General features: G+C 47.2%; 1 protein-coding gene across 3 annotated transcripts in view; it reads right to left on the reverse strand.

Annotated features, from left to right (window-relative positions):
* SEMA4G (semaphorin 4G) overlaps nucleotides 1–16740 on the reverse strand; it is a 698845-nt gene that overhangs the window by 202916 nt on the left and 479189 nt on the right. For all 3 annotated transcript variants that reach the window (XM_086922681.1, XM_086922680.1, XM_086922682.1), the window contains exons 6-8: nucleotides 16118–16211; nucleotides 14299–14412; nucleotides 11665–11813 (exon numbers count right to left, since the gene is read on the reverse strand). In XM_086922681.1, coding sequence (XP_086778807.1) covers nucleotides 11665–11813; nucleotides 14299–14412; nucleotides 16118–16211 — 357 coding nt within the window. The remainder of the gene's footprint in view (nucleotides 1–11664; nucleotides 11814–14298; nucleotides 14413–16117; nucleotides 16212–16740) is intronic.

Here is a 16740-nt window from a genome sequence, read left to right on the forward strand (position 1 = left end):
CCCTCCCGCCCCCTCCCGCCGTCCGTTCCTCTCCCGCCCCCCCCCTGTCCTCGTAGGCCTCCCTCCCGCCGTTCGTGTTCTCTCCCGCCCCCCTCCCGCCCCCTGCCCGGGAGTGAGCCGAAGCTCTGCCCGGGCTCCTGAGCCGCTGGTGGAAGCAGCCGCGCAAGAGCAGGCAGGAGGAGAGCCAACAATAGGAATGGGCAGCGGCATGGGGGCGAGCTCAGGAGAGATGCGTGCCAGCGAGGAACCTGAAGATGGCGCTTTCATGTGAACTGGGAGGATGGATGGACGGAAGGCTCAGGATCTCACGATTTGGAACTTACCAGCGCCTGTAGCGAGTACGGCAGTGCTCAGTAGAAGATGGCGGCATTACCTTAGGATGGCCAGCAGCTGCATTGTAGGTCGGTGTGGGCGCTGGTGCCCCCGAAACGGTTGAGGACAATGTCTCCGGACATCATGTGATGAAGGTAAGCACAACAGCAAGGGTCCGGTTAAAAACCTAGGTCACTGGAGCACAGTGTAACCATGGGTTAATGCTTTGGCGTACCGGGTACAGTTGTTCGGGCGCTGGAAGAGTTGCTAGAGCATGAGATTTTACACATTTACATGAGATTTACCAGGAGGCTCTAGCTTTGAAACGAGGAGAATCCAGTTTGGCATTATTTAGGCCTCAACGCGGCAAAGAATGATTATCTTGGCGCCCCTGCCCTGTTTACTATTGGGCAGAAACGGTTATCACGAGGTGAGCACAGGCCGTTATTTGGTTAACAGTAATGGACCGCGGGGTGGGGGCGCATTACAGCCAAAGTTAGTCCACAGAATACGATCGCATCCGGGACGGGGCTGCAAGCGGCGCATTGGTTCGTAGTGCTAAAAATATCGAAGACTGTGTGGCTTATACGTTTTCTTGATGTGGATCCGAAACTGCCTGAACAGCTGGCAGTGGGGACGGCCACAAATCGACTACTCAGTCACAGGCACTGGCTCCGCGCTTTGCAGGCATAGTAGGGGTGGGCGGGGGAAAGCCTTGTGCAGAACGCAAGCTGCAACGGGAGGCATCAGAGCCCCTCACAGTACCCCATCCCCATGCGGAGCACCAATGGGTTGCTTTTTTTTATAAGGCCATTGATAAAGCGCTTCATTGTGACCCGTAGTTAGGCGCTTGAGCAATCGATGTTATTGGTATAGGTGGGATCTTGGGGCAGAGGAGGATTGCTGCCGCGCCTCCCGTCATAGGTTGAGGTCAAGGAGAGCGCCTCCTGCGATCTACGGCGGATTCCTTTGCCTGCTTGTGGCGCTGCGAGAATGAAAGGATTGGGACAGCAGTGTCTAGAACTCCCCTGGGGCACCCTAATAAAGCTCGATCCACCCACCCCTGACCCGCCAGGCCCTCCCTGCACAGCGCCTCCCGCCAGATGAATGCTATTTCTGCAGCGAATGTGCCCCCTCCCGGCTCGCCCGGTTTGGAAATGACAGGCGATTGCAGCATGTTCCCGCTCGGTGTTTTTGTTTATTTTGGGACCGCTACCGTTACCTCCTAGGAAGAACATTTCCAAAGTGACGTGCTCTTAAAAAGTTAATTTTGAAGTATTCAGAAGCCCTTGTTGCGTGAAACTATGATTTCTTTCTATTACCGTTCATAAATACTGTGTAAACATTGGGCGGGGCCAGTGGAATTGATATCGCGGCGATTCGAGGTTTACTACACAATTTAGCATTCGCCTCACACACACACTACGCTGCCTGCCTCACACACACACACACACACACTGCGCTGCCTCACACACACACTACGCAGTCACACACTGCTGTGTGTCACTCACACTGTCCTATCACCCACACTGCGCTGTTACACACAAACTGCACTGTGAGACACACACTTCGCTGCATTACACACACTGCCCTGCTACACACTGAGCTGCTTCACACACACTGTGCTGCCTCACACACACTGTGCTGCCTCACACACTGTGCTGCCTCACACACGCACTGCCCTGCCTCACACACACACACACACACTGCGCTGCCTCACACACACACACACTGCGCTGCCTCACACACACTGCGCTGCCTCACACACACTGCGCTGCCTCACACACACACACACACTGCGCTGCCTCTCACACACACACACACACAAACTGCGCTGCCTCACACACACACACACACACACTGCGCTGCCTCACACACACTGCGCTGCCTCACACACAATGCGCTGCCTCACACACACACTGCGCTGCCTCACACACACACTGCGCTGCCTCACACACACTGCGCTGCCTCACACCCACACTGCGCTGCCTCACACCCACACTGCGCTGCCTCACACCCACACTGCGCTGCCTCACACCCACACTGCGCTGCCTCACACCCACACTGCGCTGCCTCACACCCACACTGCGCTGCCTCACACCCACACTGCGCTGCCTCACACACATACTGAATTCGTCCCGGTGTAATTTCCAAACACCGGGACACTCTCAGCAGCGCCTGCACGTTGTTGTCTGCTTCCGATCACAACAAAGTGCAGGAGGGGACAGGGCTCTCTTATTTCTATACTGGCCATAACAAAGGCCGAGTCTTAGGGGTCATAAGCCTCCTTTTGTTGGAGTCTCCTGGCTGTCAGCAGTCAGGAGCCTCACACCTGATGCAAATGGAGCGGAGGGCTCTGTGCGTGTGTTTGGGGAGCTCTTTGCGTGTGTGTGGGGGGCTCTTGTGTGTGGGGGCTCTTGTGTGTGTGGGGGGCTCTTGCGTGTGTGTGGGGGGCTCTTGCGTGTGGGGGAATCTTGCGTGTGCGTGGGGGGCTCTTGTGTCTGTCGGGGGCTCTTGCGTGTGTGGGGGCTTTTGCGTGTGTGGGGGTCTATTGCATGTGTGGGGGGCTCGGGTGTGTGGGAACTCTTGTGTGTGTGTGTGTGTGTGGGGCTCTTGCGTGTGTGTGTGTGGGGGGGCTCTTGCGTGTGTGTGGGGGGGCTCTTGTGTGTGGGGGGGCTCTTGTGTGGTGTGTGGGGGGGCTCTTGTGTGGTCTGTGTAGGGGGCTCTTGTGTGGTGTGTGTGTGGGCCTCGTGTGTGTGTGGGGGGCTCTTGTGTGTGTGTGGGGCTCTTGTGTGGGTGTGTGTGTGTGCAAATGCAATACGTCTCGCATTTGCGACAGAGTAAGCTATTGGCATTGTAAATGACAATGCCATATATTTATCTGTTTTCAAAACCAACACATAAATAAAAAGTTTGTCATTTACAATGCCAATAGCTCTAACTTTTCCGAAGGCGAAACCGTTGCATTGTAAATGCTTGTTTCCCCACTTCGACCACTGCCAGACACATGAAATGTGTTTATTTGATCGGACTCCGCAGTCAGAGAGCTGGGTCCCTCACAGAGCACCGCTCTTGGCTCACTGGCCCTGGGTTGTGAAATGTATCATACTAAAACGAAATCCAACGCTCCGAGATAAGGCGAGCAAACATTTGCTCTGCGTTTTCCACGAAATGTCGAAACGATGTCTCTTTCATGTAAACAGGGCAGTGGGAGACATAAACAGCTGTGTGCAGACGCTAAACTCCACGTCCGTACATGTTATCTTCCGGCACCTACTGGTCCATGCAGAGGGAGGCGCCCTCACTGGGCCCCCACGGTGCGGGACGTGCAGCACGGAAGGTGGTTTGGGACATGCCAGTGCGGTCTCCTGTCTGCATTCCTGCCAATCTAATCTCAGTGGAATGATCTGTAGCCCCCTCAGCAATCACCTAATGCGAAGGAACCCGGGGGCAACAAAGAGCCAGAAACTGCACCAGCTGCAGACGTCACAGTGTGAGGAGATCATGCACTCCTTGCATTAGTGTACACAATGCGCATGTGCAAAAGGTTTCAACCTTTTATTGATAAAGGGGTGAGGCGATGTGTTCAAATGATGTGGCTGATGCTGCAGAGTATATTTGTTACTACAGCTCAGGTGATGTGTGCAGTACATTGGATGCAGTTATGCACTTGATACCGGGGTGGTTTTGTGCACCTTCAATGACCAGGATGGGTGGCTAACCCATATCCTCATTTGGATGAAGGAAAGTTCATTCTGAATGGATCAAAGACAGAAATCCTAATCATAGGACCGGAGGTCTCAGAGACTCTAGGCTTCCGACCCGTGCTCCCCTCCCTCTTCATTCAAATGGTCAGAATCCTGGGGAGCATTTTACTCCACAGCTCAATACAGGAGTAAAGGGAGCTAATTCCCACCGCTCCTACAACTCTGGAAAATCGTAATGTTCTCTAAATTACCACTGCATCCGTTGTCACAAGCATGGGTCATGGCCCATCTGGGCTCTTGTAACATCGTCTACACTGATCTGCGCGTACGGAAACAGAAGCCTGGTCTGTAAGCTCACCATTGGTATATGGTTGAATTTGGATTACGTTGAAAACACTATGCATCATGCACAAAGAATGGTGGGGCAAAGAGCCATTCAGATTTTGCCATGCCACTGATCCCAAAACAAGAACCTATGATCATCCCAAGATCCTTGTTCTACTAAAAATGTGGAGGAACATCCTTGACGGTGCCATACTGGAAACTTTGGAATAATATCAGCCCTCAATTCCCAATTGAAGGTTGTTACCATGAGCTCAGGAACCTCCTGAAAGCTGAACGTTGCAGGCAGGCTTTCAACGGAGCCTAACGTGGTCACTGGAGCAATTGAATGTAGATCTACACATCTGCAGGACTCTAGCGCTCAAGTTCTCTGGTCTTTCATTGTCCTGTCTTTGTATTGTTGTTTCACCGGGCTGGAGTGGCCGAGGTGACTTGTAGCACTTTGAAAAGTTCCTAAATAAATAAATATTACATGAGGAATACATGTTGAAATGATTTGCCTTTATGCTACCTGCTCCTTTTGCTGGAGGGATTCAGCAAGAAGAGGCAACATCTGCAAACTCTGTAAACAATGATAAGAAACCACTCATTTGGTCCTACTGTCGGAAAGGAGAAAGCAACTTAAAAAAGAAATATAAAAACATTTCTAGAGGTCATAACTTTCTCTAAATTTTAAGGACCCAATCTTAAATGTCTGTCCCCTAAAATTTCTGATGCTGGTGGAAAAGAAATTAACGGTGTGAGTGTCTAAGTTATTTTAGTTTGCTTTTACAAATCTTTTGTACATGCTTTTATGATTTGACATGAAATGATTTGAAGTAATTGATCATGAATAAACTTTTACTTACTTACTGGCCAAACCTCACTTACTGTATCAGTCAACTCATCCCTTCTTTGTTCAAGGTCAACAAAATGTATTATTCAGCTGATCTACCCTTGAGCTCGGCCGTTTTTGTTTGGATTGGTCAAGTGCACAATTTTTGACCATGTGTTGGAACAGAAAGTCCCCATCTTAGCTCTGCAGAGCAGTGCTGCCTTGCTCTGTGCCATTTTCCTGTAGTTTCTATTGTTTTTTTATCCATTGAGTAAGGCAACCATGTAAGCCCACTGAGGGGCCACCATCTTTATTGGTTTGTGAACCCGAGATGTGCCCAAGAGAATTGTGGTGCACATTAGTCTCCACGTGTGCTGCATCCAAAAAGATGGCTGGCTTCTCAGGAAGATGCAGCCTACTACCTGGGGCCAATACACATTTCTACCTATACTGGTTACAACCGGCCCAGGAAAGGTAGCAGGATAGCTGTTTGGTGATCTCTGACCATCTGTATCAATCAATCAATCATGTGAATTGTAAGCGCACTACTCACCCGTGGGGTCTCAAGGTGCTAGGGGGGCCGCTGGTTTGCTTACCCGAAGAGCCAGGTCTGTACTATCCATTTCGACCACTAAAGTGTTCCAGGGTGTTCTCATCTTTTAAAGTGGAGCTGTACTAAGTGCAGTAGCAAAGACTTATGCTCCAGAAGCTGCACTTTGCTGGTGACTAATTCCTATTAAGCTGGAGACAAGTTTGGGCCCAAGATTCAAGAGAAAGCGCTGCTGCAATCATTCAGTGTAAGGAGTGACAGTGGACTGCGGTGACGTCTCTGACCTGCACCTTTCAGAAACAGTGCACACGTATCTGGAGTTCCATAGCCAGATGAAATGGAGAGGCCTCCCTCAAAGAAACTGTGGTAACTGATCAGGTCAAGTGCTGAGGTCCTCTTTACCTAGCTGCTAGATGTTTTTCACTTTACCATTCACTGCATTGCCTGAGGTCCACGGGCAGGACCACAGCCCACTGTATTTGTAGGAGAGCCTCATTCGGCCCAGACCTACCTCCAGGAAGGCACGTGAGTGTGCCTTCCAGTTGTCTCCAGAGGCCGCAAGGATTACCGCAGCTTCACTACTGGTTTGGAGAGTCAGAGTGGAGGATGCAAGAAGTCCAGTCGAATAATACACTTAGGGGCACATGCGTCAAACCATTTTGCGATCACAAATGTGGCGATTCGCAAAAATTGTCCGTTTGCAATCGCAAAATGGCCTTTTGCAATTCAAGACAGTTTGTAGGACTAGCAATTTAGGTAATCCCAATTTATTGCGATTTCCCAAATAACGATTGTATTTAAGGAATCGCAAATTGTGAATCCTTAAATGCAATGCTAGAAGCAATTTAAAATAGCAATTTCGCTATGTGGGGTCCCAAATGACCGAAAAATAAAACAGGTCGATAATTTGCAAAAACTTTGAAAAATGAACTAAAGTGCATTTTTCAAAGTTACATGTTACACACACACACATGCCCTCAGGGCATGTGGGTGCGCAACATTACAATTTCTTGGGTGTAACAGGGTGAGCTCAGCGCCCTCGTGAAGAAACCCACTGCGGAGCCCACGGACCTCAAGAACTTCCGCCCCATCTAGCTCCTCCCTTTTCCTGCCAAAGTCATAGAGAAGACTGTCAACAAACAACTCTCCGCCTTCCTCGAGACAAACGGATCCCTCAACCCCTTGCAGTCCGGTTTCTGAGCAAACCACAGCACCGAGACCACCCTCATCGCAGCTACCAACGACATCAGGTCCCTGCTCGACAACGGGGAAACAGCTGCCCTCATCCTCCTGGACCTCTCAGCAGCCTTCGACACCGTATGCCACCACACACTAATACAGCGCCTCAGCAACACCGGACTCCAAGGGACGGCCTTGGAATGGATCATCTCGTTCCTCTCCGGAAGAACCCAGAGATTCCGCCCCCCCCTTCTGATCCGCGGCCACCAAAGTCATCTGCGGCGTTCCTCAAGGATCCTTGCTCAGCCCCACCCTCTTCAACGTCTACATGAGCCCCCCCCCCGCAGCCATCGCATGCCAACACAAACTAAACATCATCTCCTACGCTGACACCCAGCTAATCCTCTCCCTCACCAACGACCCCACCACCGCCAGAGCCAGCCTCAAGGAAGGAATGAAGGACGTCGCGGAATGGATGAAGCACAGCCGTCTGAAACTGAACTCAGACAAGACTGAAGTCCTCATCCTGGGACCATCCCCCTCTGCCTGGGACGACTCCTGGTGGCCCCCTGCACTGGGCACCGCCCCAAGCCCTCGGACCATGCACGCGACCTGGGCTTCATCCTGGACTCCTCCCTCACGATGACCAAGCAAGTCAACGCCGTCTCGTCATCCTGTTTCAACACCATGCGCATGCTCCGAAAGATATTCCGGTGGATCCCCACTGAAACCAGGAAGACGGTCACCCAGGCCTCGTCACCAGCCGACTGGACTACGGGAACACACTCTACGCTGGAACCACAGCCAAACTCCAGAAGAGACTCAGCGCATACAGAACGCTTCTGCAAGACTCATCCTGGACATCCCCCGTCACAGCCACATCTCTGCCCATCTGAGAGACCTGCACTGGCTCCCCGTCATCAACAGGATCACGTTCAGACTCCTCACCCACGCACACAAGGCTCTCCACGACATGGGCCCCAAATACCTCAACTGCTGCCTCACATTCTACACACCCACCCGCCAGCCTTGCCCTTGCCACCGTCCCACGAATTCGCAGAGCCACCGTCGGAGGAAGATCCTTCTCCTACCTGGCGGCCAAGACATGGAACTCCCTCCCCACCCACCTACGGCTGACCCAGGACCATCTCTCTTTCAGAAAACAACTCGAGACCTGGCTGTTCGAGCAGTAGTGGCTCCCCCTCCTCCCAGCGCCTTGAGACCCTAGAGGGTGAGTAGCGCGCTCTACAAAGATGATTGATTGATTGATTGAGTGTGCCTCATGCAGATTTATTAGATCAGATCTGAACCGATCTGCTCTAACCTGCAGGGTGAACTATCCTGTTAATTCCATAGTGGTCCCGTTCAGTGGTTATGTGGTGGATAAGAATTCTCCTGCGGGTTTATTTTTTTAGATGTATTTTTTTATGGAGTTTTATATAGCGCAAACTCGACACAAAGGTATTGGAGCGCTTTACATGAGCACCAGTTACGTTATACAAGGACACATTCACAAAAAATATATATATATATTTTTTTTGTAGGCACGGGGAGACTAAACGATTTGCTCAGAATCACAGGATGTGGACGCGACCCCTAGGCTCAAACCTTGGTTTCCCAACTCCAAAGTCGGCAGTCTAGCCGTCAGACCACATCTTCTCCCCATTCCATGATTCAATCTTTCTTAAGGGATAAACATTCAAAAAGCCACCTTTTTACTACCTTCAGGAAAGCAAGGTGGTTCTGTGGCTTTTCCTCTCCAAGTGGAGTTTTGCCCTGAGAATGAGAACTCCGAGCCTGAATTTGCATAAACATGGCACATTCAGTTGTATGAGTGTTTTGGATTGGAGGCTTCCTGTACGGTGGTGGATCTCAAAGTTCTGTTAAAGGAATGTTGCAACCATTCTGTGAAGTGCTTATTATGTTATGCAGATTGCTTTGAAAGTGGTCCAGAAAGACAATGGAAGTAAGTGCAAGGTTGGAAGTTTGGGGAAATGTGACACTAGACTCGCAAGTGCAGAAATAGCCTTTCACCCACTGTAAATTGTTTAGGAGGCACTTCTGGGTCCCTTGGTATAGACCATGGACTGACAGAACATAGGCTTGAACTCTGTGGGGAAGGCTTAGGTAGGAGAATATCTGTTGTCGTTTTCTGACTGTACTGATTTTTAACTACACCATCTATTTGAGGTTCTAGAGAAAGATCTTCATGCATGATAGCTCCTAGGTATGTTGGGCAGAACTTCTTCTATGTCTGCAGGCCAGGATGGGATATATTGTGCCAATGATTCGTTTCTACATATTAAGGTTTCTGTTTTGCCAATGAAGAATGTAAGATAGTTGGAAGTCATCTAATTTTTCTGATGCCAACCTGATGTCATAGTGTAACTGAAGCCCTTGCACTTGAAGATAATCTGTGTGTCATCTGAATAGTTGAGACAAGACACTGCGGAGGATTGACTCAATCTAGGAAAAGGGAGGAGGGAGATGTGGAAGAGGAAGCGGCAGACTGTTGAGCTCTGTGTGTGTGGGGGGGAATACCTGTATCCAGGCGGAGTTGTAAAATTGTCAGTCAATTATATAGTGCACATCATGCACTACTATGTCTCCTGATTCATTCATGGCAATATGGTCAGGGCATTTGGGGGCATTATCTTTGTAAGTTTATATTAAGAAATGTTTACTTTTAAATGCCCTTTAAGGCAGAAATGTAATATAATGTGCTAAATGTAAAACGCAATGTAGAAAATTGAAGGAGTACAAGAGGTAAAGAAATAGATTAGCATCTTATTTACATGGCAACACCTACTATGGCTTGGCTAGTATTTTGACAGTTAGAGCCAAGCGAGACCCCTGCCTCAGCAGGGACTTGGTTCTTGCGATGAATTTGCTGACTTGCCCATCTGTCCATGAGCCATAATGAGATTGTGCTGTTATTTTGGAAGTATGCGACAGCAAGGTTAACTCCTCAGCGTATTTACACAAAGTAGGATGACCACCTATAAAACATATATTTGGAGATATAAGATTCGGAACGTCTCAGCAAACAATGTAACTTCTACCTGCAGAGTAAGCACGCTGTACTTTAAATTATGTTTTCCATTGAAAATTATGTGACACAGCTATGGCTCATACAGAACACTGCAGCTCTCCGGCACTCGCCAAGGACAAGCAGTGGATATTAAAGCAACACATCACGTCCCCTGGCTGTTGTTTAAAGGTAGGGCATCATGCTGACAAGTGACCAGCAGCGTACAATCAAGAATATTGAAGTTGTGGCAACCTTAAAATTATGACAGTCAAGAAGTCCTGGAACATAACAAAATGGGCTCCTTCCAAATTACGAGCCTCCTGGCCACAGCAGAGGAGCGATAAACGTAAATATAGCGCAACACAGCCCTCTCGATGGTTGAGGAGGCTACTGCGGCGAGCAGCATGTATCCTCCTCTGAGCTCAGCGATTCCAAGTGCAACTCCCCGGCGCTTAGATTGGGCGAGGAACCACAGCCAACGCAACCAGCATTTAATTGCCTAATGCTTGGCTTGTTAAAGAGGAGGTTTTAATAACAACTTCAGAGGGAATTAATGATGCAATATCAACCTTTTCCTGGAAGTAATTAGAAAATGAGCACCATCATCCCATAATGCAGAGAAACAGTTGTCGTCACCGCCCCTCCAGACCGCTTGCTCTTCCAACCATGGGAGAAGTAGAGTTCCCGGATGACGCCCGAAGGGAGGGAGAGACGGATAGGGCTGCTGTTTCTCACAGTATCAAAGTCCCACATACATGCTTTCATGATATGTTGCTAAACTGTGTAAACACACATACATACAGCAGACACAAGTCAGATTAGATGGTCACACACCTAGGGAGATTTACCAGTTTCACACTTCGATCTAGTCAGCAGCTTTTGGTTTACAATTGTATCCCTGAGCAGCAATAATAAACAGTTTAGTGGAAGGTTTGAAGGTCATATAACACTGAGATAGGACATAGGAGAAACATACACCCAAAGATTACAAGAATCAGACTGAATCCTCCCAACACAGGCATCTGTCTAGGATGCATAGTATTTCCCGCCATATGCTGCAGCCATGGATGGAAATATGTGGATTGTTCTCATTTATGGAGTAAAACATTGGAAAAGCCCACGTGTGGCCCCCTGATCTCAAGGTTACCATAAATTATGTAAAGCATGGAGCTCCTACAGTTCTCAATATATGCCGCCCCTCTTTCCTTCGAGGCCATCTATGCTACACATATTGTAGTCTGAGGTCACCGCGATTCCATGAGAAACTAATCTAAAGTAAATAAAGCATCATCACAAATTAATATGATAACTCAAGTACGAAGCCTTGGGGACAGTTCTGCCTTTGGTATCTGTATTCACTATAAGCCCAGGCCCTAAAGACAATAGCTGCCAAGATTTATTGGATTCAAACTGTAGAGAAATGCATGCTCTAACTTCAGTCCCACCATCTGTACCAAAATGTCCGCTTTCTCCTGTAACGTATTGGTCTGTTTATTAAAAGTCTGTTGGACCTACCACACAAAATTATACTCTGGTACCCAGACCCTATTGGGACAAGCCCATTTAGAACCCTAGTTAAAACAAAATAGTGGAAACGTGTGGTTTTGTAGTGTGCTTGCTGCCGGTGTCGACCTCCATATGCATGCGTAACAGTGAAATCTATGTTCGTTACATGTCTTACACTGTTCTTGTCAGAACAACATAATAACGTCTGCTTGCACTATCTTACCTTGCAAACTCGAGCCACTCTTGCAACCATAGTCTTGTCAACGAAGGAGGCACTTTCTTCTCCTGCTTTCTCATTGAAGAAGTAGTAAATCTTGTCATCATCTCCAATCGTGCTTTCCTCGACCAGTACCGATGCCACAAAGTCAGCATCTGTGTGCAACAATTATAACCATTAAAAGGACAATAACTACACTGGTTCTCAGAACAAGACTTAATAAAATCGCCCTAAAAAACTTGTGGATCTTCCAATATACTTGACTTTCCTTCCAAAAACCTGTCATCATTGCTAATGTTACCAGTCATCATCAGCTTCACATACTGAGTCATGTAACAAGCAGGAGGCCCATGAACCTAGAGGTGAATTGCTCTGTCAGCACCTCAGCACATCAGTTGGATACTTGTTCCTGTGGTTGAGATATATGCACAACTGCAAGCCCTTCTCCTGCCTTGCTGCACTCCTACATGGACAATGAAAGGCGGGGGGTTTGAGCCCTAGGAAGCCCACCAAGTACCTTTCTGTGGTGCTCTCTAAACACTGTGAGGTGTGAGCGCAATGGAAGCTGCTGCAAGCGGGACGCTCTGTTCATAAGTTGAGGCCACTGACTTTTTAAAATCATTCCCGTTGTATTTATTTATCTCATTTAATTTTTACTGGTTTTATTTTAAGCTTGAGATAGGGTAGAAGTGGCTCCAGGGAGATGTGAAACTCTTTACAGAGAATATTTTCCAACATGAGATGCTCTACACAGAACCCTTCTGTATGTGTTTGTCAAGAAAGCACACCATATTTTTCCTTTTTACACAGCATAATGGCTGACAGGCCTTTGCTATGGATTAAGCCATGGTTGAAGCTACGAGCTGGTCCGCATCTTTAACAGTTTGGAGGGGCTCACTACAGGCTCCAATGGGAGTTTGCATGACAGCATTCAAATTAGTCCCCAGGTGTTTTAGACCCCTGCAACGAATTTGGCACTGATGAAAGCCGTCAGGCTGAAACGCATCTGCCTTAGCGTTTCACCAGCTCATCTCAACCAGTGCTTTGGAATTTTTGACTCAATAAAGCCACTGTGTGCTGCACCCTAGCTGTCTCTGGTCCATTCTTACGCGGAGTGGATATTGGACTGGAGATTATATATATATATATATATATATATATATATATATATATATATATATATATATATATATATATACATCCATACAAACAGACACACACTTACAAAATAATACCCCCCCACACACACTTCACAAATTAGCATTTTTACTTTGAGCGCATTTGCCATCTGAGGTATTGGGTGATTTAGTTATTTGTCCATAATCACCTACAGACCTAGTAAGAGGAACCCTCCACAATTTAATCATTGGCCCCATTTTAAACTATTAGTGAACATGGCTTGAACAAAGATTTTAACAAACCCAGCTATGAAATGTAGGCAACTATGAAGCTTGTTTCTGGGCACCTTATGCTTACATCCTATGGAAGCAGATAACACGGTAACCACTTGTACTTGGCAGGTTATCAATTATATCATGTGTTTCCACAAGACCTCAAGATTCCTACAAGGAAGCATGTGTACAATCCAAAGTAAGCCAACACTGGGCTGTTGGCAGTGGTAGCAAATAAAGCATGTTATGGCTGCAGATACAATCTGCCACAATGTTGTCCCATGGTGCAATTCTTTGTGGTGGATAACCAATGAACAATGCATTGTTATATACAATGTGTCTGTGAAAAATTGTAGAAGTCGTCTGGGTTGTAACCACTTAAACCAAACACAGGCAACACTAGAAGGCCTGGCGTTAACGTTACAATGCATGTCAACACAGTTATTACTGTCAATCTCAATGTAGGCTAGACAAAGAAGCAGAGTGGGCCCTATAAATGCTGGCGTGGGATGCTCTCTGATATTTGTTGAAATGTGAACCTGTGAAGTGTCATACAAATGCTGTAATAAAATACAACATTTGATACGCATTTCTAAGAAGTATCATGCTATTCAAGGGAGCAAATAATCACTTCAAAGAGGCGGCCCATAAAGTCATCGCCTCTTAAGAACCTTATGAAAGCGCTATATACAGGGACACCAAGAGCATCTTAACAACTCAAAGCAGTGAGTCAGCAAGGAACACTTCTTGCTCAGTGACCCCGGTTGAATCTTAAGAGCAAGTCACCGCCGCTTCTACGAGCAATGTGTACAGAAGAAGCGTACCTGATGCATAATACAAGTGCAACCGAAAATGCTGGGAACTATTGAGCAACTGTGATTAAAAAGCATACAAGGCAGGGACGCCGTGCGACTGTGCCCCATCTGCCAGCACGCTGAACTGTATGCTTCAAAGAGACGGCAGAAGTGCATGTAGCAGTCGATGATCACACTGGCGCAGAGAATGTATGGTACACGTGCAGGCAGGCATTCCTCGAAAGCGCTCCGGGGCCGCCTCGCTGCACCTCATGAATCACCCCGCCGGGTGTGACGCACGACAGACAGCAGAGCCAGCCAGCCAGCCACCGTCTGCGCGGGCACGGCAGGGCCGAGGCCTCGTAATGACGGGCCGCTCGCTGACCACAAGGCGTTTCATGCCCACGCGTGGGCCAAGGCACATATTTCACAGTTAGGCAACAGCGGGATCCTACCGTGCAGGCCGAGAGGGGGCGTGTCTTCAGTCTTCAGGAGCTGTTGGTTCAGGATGCGTCGGATGCCCGGAAATCTCTTAAACTCGTATCCTGTGGCTGTGTACAGACCGCCATCTGAGAGAGTAGAAATGGAATCTGCGTTAGTTCCTTGGATTAGAACAGTAACACTCTCCTGAGCCCTGGAGACAGTGGGCCCTGCAATGCTGCGGCGCAGGCCTCAAACCTCACTGCTAGATTAAAGGTAACATTCGTGCACTTGCTAAGGCAGAAAGAAGACACTATGGGTGATCTCTGGTTATGTGAGGGAACAGTCACTGTCTGGTATTCTGACTGCCAGTACACAGATTCAATTGTGTTTACATTTTAAGGAAATAGCATTAGCTGACCATAATTAAAGAGGCGGAGGGAGGTGTATGAATGAGGGAGCGGGAGAGAGAGAGAGGGGATACCGACCACATCACGAAGGATAGGAACGATATGACTGGAAACAGAGAGGCCTATAAAACGAAATAACTTACTACTAACATAGATGCATAATTCACAAAGCAGTAAAATGTACCTGAGTCACATAAGTAAATGTAAGTGCTAGTTGTTTTCCTAAGTATGCGTTTTATGCACGTACCGTGGGAAACCTCCTTTACAATGAAACTTTTACAACGCAGTGCTATTACAACGCAGGTTTTACATCGAAAACCATTACAACGCATTGCGCTGGGGGGAGCTCTAGGATAGGGAATAGATTTAATTTACTATCTAACACCTTCCCTAGTGTCCACTGGGACTGGAGTTGGAATAGTAAATTAAACTATTCACTATCCAGCACCCCAAAGCACTATGCGTTGTAAAGGTTTGCGTTGTAAAACTGGTGTTGTAACAGCATGAGTGGTAAAAGCATGCGTTGTAACGTCATACATCCACGTACTGTATACTTATTTACAAAAAAAGTGGATGAATAAATGGGAGTGACCATATAGTGGCCATGGGCAGGCGATACACATTGTGGCTACACCCACTAAAGTAGAAACTGGTTCAAGGATGTTTGAGTTCCTGTCTAGAGGTGACCGGGCCACACAGTTCTGACTGGAGTGAGCAGGACCAAGTAGGATTTTCATAAGGCTGGCTCTGTCTAGAGTAGGCAAAAAATAAATAAAAAAATTGACAGTAGCTGAGATAAATTCAAGCAATCCTCCCACCAGTTTGTTTATTTTTCTGAGACTCTATATGTGGGACAGACCTGTGTTCTGAGCAGTCCAGTGTGCCACTAGATTTACAGATGAGGCTTAAATAATGCAGAACCCACTGAGCTATAAAGTTCGGACTGGACTGATGCCACTAGAGTGAGGCCAAGTCTGGTGCACACAGGGCCCGTATACTTCTAGTCAGGCACAGGCGGTGAAGAAACAATGGACTGGAATTGGACCCTAAGAAATCACCATCGGCTGAGATTATTCAAGGAATATATTCACCCCTCTTGTTTTTCTAAGTGATGCAGCCAAAAAGGAGCAGATTGTACAACACATTTCGCAAAACAGAAGGCCTAAATCTGCCCTGTTTTTTCTGTTAATCTGGATTCATGCGGGAGGAAGTCAAGAATTTTTCCTGGATAAACGTGAGGAAATAATATTTATACATTTCCCCCGAAAGTGGAACTTATCCCTGTTTTAAAATTGAAGTTGGCAAGTGCTTTAAAAAAAGGCTAATTGATTATCACTTTGCACTTGACCATGTGCAAGTTTCATGTTGGGCGTGTGGCAGAAGCTATGGACAAAAACTTGTTGTTTACGTAATTCACCAATATTTTCATGAGGAGTGTACGTACCTATAATGAGTCCGGTGTATCCTATGGATGGGTCGTAAGGACATTTATCCTTTCCTTCTTCAAAGTGAGACGGCAGAAGAAAAGTGTTGGCATTCTGGAGAAAAAGAGCAAACCGGGTTAGAGGATACAGGTAGCCAAGGTTATGTAGATTATAAATGCAGTTCGGACCACCTCTTTTTCATCTGATATTTTAGATATTTAGAGCCCTCTTGTGATGTTGCAAATGGTCTGCAGAATAGTAGCTACAATTGTTAACTTTTAGCTTAATAACCCAATAATGAATAACAAACACTTTGCAGACTGAAACTGAAGGTAGAAATAAGAAAAGGCCAGCGTTGGAGAAATTCATACAAAAAGGAAGTTAATGTGCTGGGAATAAAAGAGAAAGCACCTTAAATAGAAAGCAAAAGTTCGAAAAGAGAAACTGGAAACCAACACGAAAATCAATACTTCTGTATTAAACGAAAAGGATTGGTTAAATGCATATCAAAATGCAAAGAGAAAGTGTGTTTGAACTGTAAGAGAAGGAAATTCACAAAGCTTCACCACCATAAAGGCAAGGCATATCGAAGGAAACAATGGTTTTTAATAATAACCTATTACAGATAGTTTGTGTAGATCTC

Source organism: Lissotriton vulgaris, chromosome 5 (assembly GCF_964263255.1).
Source record: "Lissotriton vulgaris chromosome 5, aLisVul1.2, whole genome shotgun sequence".
In the NCBI taxonomy this organism is placed as follows: domain Eukaryota; kingdom Metazoa; phylum Chordata; class Amphibia; order Caudata; family Salamandridae; genus Lissotriton; species Lissotriton vulgaris.